This window comes from Helianthus annuus, chromosome 2 (genome assembly GCF_002127325.2).
Source record: "Helianthus annuus cultivar XRQ/B chromosome 2, HanXRQr2.0-SUNRISE, whole genome shotgun sequence".
In the NCBI taxonomy this organism is placed as follows: Eukaryota; Viridiplantae; Streptophyta; class Magnoliopsida; order Asterales; family Asteraceae; genus Helianthus; species Helianthus annuus.
This window is the reverse complement of record NC_035434.2, coordinates 90,404,710-90,411,334: the sequence shown is the minus strand read 5'-3', so window position 1 is coordinate 90,411,334 and position 6,625 is coordinate 90,404,710. Positions and strand designations below refer to the sequence as shown.

At 37.4% G+C, this 6,625-nt stretch overlaps 1 protein-coding gene across 1 annotated transcript; it reads right to left on the bottom strand.

Annotated features, from left to right (window-relative positions):
- Positions 1 to 1,869: 1,869 nt before the first annotated feature.
- LOC110919670 (probable methyltransferase PMT24) lies at positions 1,870 to 6,321 on the bottom strand. Its single transcript, XM_022163935.2, has 9 exons — positions 6,110 to 6,321; positions 4,973 to 5,727; positions 4,755 to 4,904; positions 4,378 to 4,648; positions 4,192 to 4,302; positions 3,921 to 4,095; positions 3,156 to 3,428; positions 2,882 to 3,076; positions 1,870 to 2,323 (listed from the first exon to the last, which is right to left on the bottom strand). Exons 2-9 carry the CDS (start codon positions 5,693 to 5,695, stop codon positions 2,095 to 2,097), a joined length of 2,127 nt encoding a protein of 708 aa, XP_022019627.1. The 5' UTR covers positions 5,696 to 5,727; positions 6,110 to 6,321; the 3' UTR covers positions 1,870 to 2,094.
- Positions 6,322 to 6,625: the final 304 nt, after the last annotated feature.

Here is a 6,625-nt window from a genome sequence, read left to right as displayed (position 1 = left end):
AAATCGACAACTCTCGTAGTTGTCAAAGTATTGCAATATCAACTTTTTGCCATTTATTTGGCTAACAAAACCTATGTACTCGCCGGCATTTTTATGCCGACTGTTTTTCACATATGTTTCAAGATTTTGACTATTCAAGCATGCAACGCATAGGACTGCATTCGGGCCTTAGACTTCTTTAATCAAAAGACAATTACATGTATTCTTTGTAAAACAATGTTAACAATATTAAAACAATTTAGTACCAGTAGTTGTGAGCAACTTGTAACGTGACTCCCCGCTATTTCCGTCGCGTGTTGTTGTATTACGCAATTGGAGTGTTACAACATGTGGCAAATTTTTATGGTATCCTAAATTCCGCACACTTTTAGCCTTCTATACACTAACTCCCCCATTTAATAGATATCCAATTTTTTTTTTTTTATATTTCGTGTATATTACATAAGTAAATAAATAAATAAATAAATAGAAAACCTTTTAGAAATATATCACACAGCATAAATTCAAATTTAAATAATAGAAAACCATACATGATACAACAAATAACTAAAACACACACACCTAAACCTATAAAACAGAAAACAAAGAATATTACAAACATGCCTGAAAACATAAAAAATACAACATACAGTAAGATAACATAAAATACCTAAAGACCAAATTAAACCTAAAAGATCGAGTCAAACGAGCACAACGACTCTGTTGACCGCTCATCTTCCCACAAGTCATGGAAACCTATGGCAAGTATTAAGGAACGTACTTGTCAGAGATTGGAACATATTTCTCCCTGAGTCCGTGACGTAGCCTTCAGGACGAGCATCGGTCATGAGCTCATCCCTAATTTGCATTTGGCTAAAAATCTCGCGTTCAATTATTCGGTCGTCAAGGGACACAGATGGTTTGTAAGAGGGATCAGTTGCATGGGACGCAGAGGGTTTGTATGAGGACCGGTTGCACGGAATGCAGACAATTTCTACGACGTGACTTCGGCGATGCAGCGGGAAATGGACACCTTCCACCCATTTTTTCCTAGATATAGGTTGGGTAGTGAAATGATTTTAGAGGAGTGTAGAATAATGTTTGATTGAGTAGTGAAATTTGAAAGTGAGAAATATAGCTTGTTTATAAAGGCAAAAGCAGGTATAGTTTTAAATTCAAAACTTAATGAATATTTTTTTATTTATTTAAAATAGCCAATGGTTATTTTTTGTATTGTAAAATTGTTCCATGGGTCACATACATAACGATCAGACGGGTCCTTGGGGCCGAACCGTGGCCGTCCAGATGATGCCCTCCAACGGTGCCTCCCCATCTGCTTCTTGAGTCCGGATATGTAAACAACTCCACGTATGAACGTTGGAGGTGCTCTTACCATAGAGTCTAGACCAAGTTCATATTTGTGTTTAGTCCCGGATGAGTTCCGGCCCATTAGACTCAAATCGGCCTACAAGTTCTCCATATAAGGTGTATGGTCCTCGATTCTCCCTCATACTTTCCTTGCATACACATCACTATATACATAAGTGATACATGCGATACACACTTGATCAGATAGTTTGTCCCGAGGTCTCAGCTCACACTCGGAAAATATAGATCCCATCCACACAAGTCCAAAGCCCAAACTCAAGAACCGGCGTATTCAATTGCCAAGTTAAGAAGCATGTTTCAGTATAATAACCTACTTTAAACTTTATATACATGCTCGATTTGTACAACAAAAAGGTGACGAGCATCATAAGGCGCATGCATGCCCAACACACCACCCCTGTGGTATGACAATACTTTCGCATTTTTAGCTCTAAAAAGATGCTGATACAAGTTTTAAGAGTTAAAAACGACTTGATAACTTAAAGAGCAACAAGCTGCACATACAAAACTCTCAACTGTATAACTTCAATTTCATAGCTAAATATGATAATGTGTGTAGTGTTACTGTTACAGTAAAATTGTTCTAAAACCAGCAAAGATCAAAATCGTTACAAAAACAACAATTACACATGGCTAAAACAAATGACAAGGACAATTACAATTGCAATTAAATTAATAAGTGAAAAGAACAAAACGCGTACCGTTGGTTGAAAAAAAGCATGACTTCTATTCAATGGCGTAAGGTACGGTCTCCACCTCAGTGGGACGCCATAATGTTTTCTCTACACATAACAACCCTTCTTTGTCTTTGCTGTAACTCGTTTTAATTTTCCAGTTCAAAGATTTTGCCATGTCTTCCACCTCAGCAATGGTCTCGACGTTGTCACGCACGATCAGTTTACCTTCTGGTCTCAACATTCTGTCGACTTCCGCCATTAACGATTGCAACTTGCACCTGTGACGACACCAGAAAGAACAAGGTGTCAATTGTGTCAGTTTGGTGGGTTGACTCGTATATGTATTCTTGTCAAAACCCTCAACCCTTACCCGGACATAGGTAAAATTAGTGTAACCTGGTGAACCCTTTATCTAAACAATTCAAACAAGATCGCAGGTTCAGGTTGTAAATTAGTTGTAAACGTACTAAACAGGTTGAAGGGTTGTCATAAATGGGTAGTAAACGGGTCACCAGTTTAACTAAACTTGTTAAACAAATTGGTTGAAGGGTTCTAATAAATGAAAGGGTCATAAACGGCTTAACTAAACAGGTTAGATACAACAACCCAAACCCCATTGTTTTTGTCTTGGTTTGAGCCATGTCATAAATTGCCACCAATTAAGAAATATAGGTGTCAATAGTGTCAGGTTGGCGGATTATACGAACACGCCCATATGGCCATTCGTGTCAGAAACATTGGCCCGTTGAACAAGTAAGATATGACAACCTAAAACTCGGCCATATTTGTGTAGTGTCAGGAATATAAGAAACATGACTCCGGATGAGATACATTACCTTTTCTTAACATCTGAGAAAAGATGATCAGCATGAAGAAGATCATACGAGCGTGGGTAAGTGCTGAAGGATTCACACCAATTATGGTAAATGCCAAACAATCCGCGTTCGTATATAATTGGAAGGGTATCTGGTGAATCAAGAGGCACAACATTCATCACCCAGACCTTAAGATCCCTCAATGCAGCAGCAAATCTGCCAACAAATGTCATCATAATAAACAAATTTCAATCCTTTGAATGGGTGTGTGGTGATTTGAATATAGTTAACTTACCCTCCGTATATAGAGCGCATGTCCATGACATTTCTGACAGAAGACCAATCGATTCCCAAACCATTCAGATAAGATTTAGAAACAACACGTTTCCAGTGGTCATAATCACTAGTGAAATCTTCTGGTGCCGGTTTTCCATAAACTCCAACTTCACTAGTCTTTAACCAGTATGGTGGTGACTCCAACCTCTGTGGCCAAGTCTCTGGCCATTTTGATCCACGCGCTGATTCATCAACGGGTACTTTATGCATACATGATTCAAGTTGCACTTTCCTGAATACAACTTGTAGTTTAACTCAATATTATTTATATAGGGGAGGGAGGGAGGGTTCAATGCAGATCCACATATAGTACGAGAAGAGTTTTCTCTCTAATAGGGGAGAACCAATCTTGACCATTCAATTATTATTATAAAAATTACATAAAAATAGTACAAATGTAAAAGATTAAATCATTTCTCTCTTGAATGAATTAACCTCACTACTTCTCTCTTCCTAGTAACAAATTTTGTACATGTGTAAATAAGAGAATTATAGTGAATCTACACGTGTCATAAAGTTTTTTTTTTTTTAATTTTTATTTTTTCATTCTGTTAGTATGTTACTAAGGTTTATTAATTTAATATGTTACTATCCTAGATGAATACACAAAGAAATAAATGTTCTGGATTAGTTCTCGCAGCTCTCAAACCATATACAGTTGTGTATTTAACCCTCCACTATATATATATATATATATGTACATATGCCAAAGTTTAGATATTACCAGACTGCATCAGGATCGTCTTTGCTTTCACATAGTGGTGGATCGTTTTGTTGTCTGTTTTCATAACATTCATTAGTCATCGGTTTTCTATATATTGCTGCACCAACCTCATTCAATTTGTCATTGTTGATCACCACCAACTCCCAGCACATTGCCTTTGTTAGTTTAGACATAGCTGCAACAAGATGGTTATGGTGAGTGAGTGAGTGACAAATTCAGAACGATGTTCCATGTAACATAAGAAATGACGCAGATAAAAGTAATGACATACCTTCCCATATTCCCACATCTTCAGACGTGTTTCGGTATACTGGAGTAGCAGACCACACAAAATAACCACCAGGTCGCAACACGCGATTAAGCTCCAACAGAAGTTTACCACCTGCAAAATATATATATATGTTTCATTCTATATAAAAATGGGAAAAAATTAAAACAGGATTGCGTGTATACCTACCTTCAATGTGCCATGGGACTCTGCAACGGGCACAATGAACAACATCAAAGATCTTACTTGGAAATGGGAGCCTTTGGGTACCCATAACAGCTGAAATAGCAGGAATACCCCTTTCAAGTGCAAATTGCACTTGAGCTTCATGCTCATCCTTTGGAGCAAATGACATTGCAATCACATCTCTTTCAAAAAGATACCCCCCGAAACTAGCAACACCACATCCAACATCCAAAATCACTCGGGTTCTCTTGCCCCATGCAATATCAGCAAGTGACTGCAATTATAGATTACAAAATCCATTTAGTGGCAGTTTCTTTCAACCCATTAACTCTAAAAGAAGAAAATTCAAGTGGTTTTATTATAATAATAAAGATACTAACGTCTTGGATGAAATCTATGTAGTGAAGGGCTCCATTCTTGAACTGTGTACCGCCACCAGGAAACGTAAGGTACTCGCCGGAAACTTTGACCCAATTTTGATGTCCTTTAACCTCAGCAAGCTTGGTATGCGGGACGTTACTGTACCATATCTGGAAAAAATACATTTAGTGTATTTGATTTTTACAAACAAATAGGTAGATATTTAATAAAGCTTCACCTGTTCTCGGCTTCTAGGCCACTTGATGGGTGTTTTATAGCCTACAGGAAGAGGAACAAGGCATGTAGGTGGGTCCTCAGGGCAGTGCCTTTCCCTGTGTTCGTAGTGGCTTCTGCCATGTAGGTGCCTAATGGCTTCCAAGTTGTCCAGACAAGGAATATAGTCTGGGCCAGCGGTCACATTACATGTCTTCCAATTGTAAACATTTTGTGATTTTTTCTCACTTGCTGACTCATCGGCTTGAGTTGAAAACGCCCGGTTTTGTGCATTTGTTTCTTTTAGAATCTCAGACGATAAATCTTCTTCTGGCTTCTTGTCTTCATCTTTCTTTTCTGTTTCACTTTGATTTGAATCATTATTGTTCTTCTCGCTTTCACTTGTGTCAGAATTGGAATTCTTGTCGCTTCCATTCGATTCAGTAGTATTTGAGTCATCTCCTGAGTTGCTTTCAACAACTTCATTTGTGTCAGAATTGGTGTTTTCTTGATCATCTGATGCTAAATCACCTGAATTATCTTCAAACTGGGAATTGGAAGATGACCTGGTGGAAACTTCTTTCTGCTTATTTGTGACGGCGGGCAAATCAGTAGATTGGCCAGGGAAAGCAGATGATGACATAAACATCCATACCCCAACTAAGCAAAACCCTACAACCACCACAATGGTAGCCGTGGAACAAGACGATTTCTTCCCATCGACCCGGGAATACTTTCCCTGAGCCATAACTCTGCTTCTTGCTAGATCTGAATCAAAATCTAACACATCCAACCGAAAATCAAAACACGTAAGCCAGATTTATTTAGGCATATAAATAAACATGAATGTAACAAACCAGATTGAAATGAAACGTGGAATTTTTTTATTAAAAAAAAAAAAAAAACAAACAAACTGGTTAGATCAAACGCTAAAGTAGACTAAAAGTGGAGAATTTACAATTTAGCAATTAAATCCCCTTCAAATTCACAAATACACTTGAGATCATCAGATTAATATACATGAATTTACTAGATAGCCCTCTAAAAACCAAGTGAAAACAATTAAAAGCAGATCAGATCCAGTTTAATCGAATACAAAGTCCAGCTGATTTGTGAAAGAAACATCCTCGTTTTCACCGAAGATTAGATGGAAAGATGATACCTGAGATCTGGGTCGAAACAAGTGGCGAAAAGCGTGATTGGAGAGCGAGAGGGATATAGGAGTAGAATTAATTATTGTTAATACACGCCTTAGTAGAATAATATATAGACTCGACTAGATCCGGCATAGTGTAAACCCCACCGACTGCTTTTTCGTTCTTTTTTCTACTGGAAATACAACGTCGGTAGATAGATCTAAACACATTTGGAGGTGTATCAATTATTGTTTTGGCAAGTGTATTTTTGTATTAATTAAATTATCAAAAAGTGCTAAATTATCAAAAAGTGCCTCTGTTTTGGCAAGTGTATTTTTTGTATTAATTAAATTATCAGAAAAGTGCTTGGATAGTACATGTGGTTTAATCTCTTTTCCTCTATAGTCCTTATATTTTTAAAATTATAGATATAGTCCCTAACTTTTGCACTTTCGTTCTCGAATAGTCACTGACATGGATGAAGGTTAGTTTTTTTGTGTTAAGTGGGTGCGAAATGACTACAATACACTTGTTCATAAAAA

Coding starts and splice junctions, on each gene's coding strand:
- LOC110919670 (XM_022163935.2), bottom strand. CDS start 5,695: ATGGCTCAGGGAAAGTATTCCCGGGTCGATGGGAAGAAATCGTCTTGT. Junction 4,303..4,377: donor AGTCCCATGGCACATTGAAG/GTAGGTATACAC, acceptor TATATTTTGCAG/GTGGTAAACTTCTGTTGGAG. Junction 4,096..4,191: donor AGATGTGGGAATATGGGAAG/GTATGTCATTAC, acceptor ATCTTGTTGCAG/CTATGTCTAAACTAACAAAG.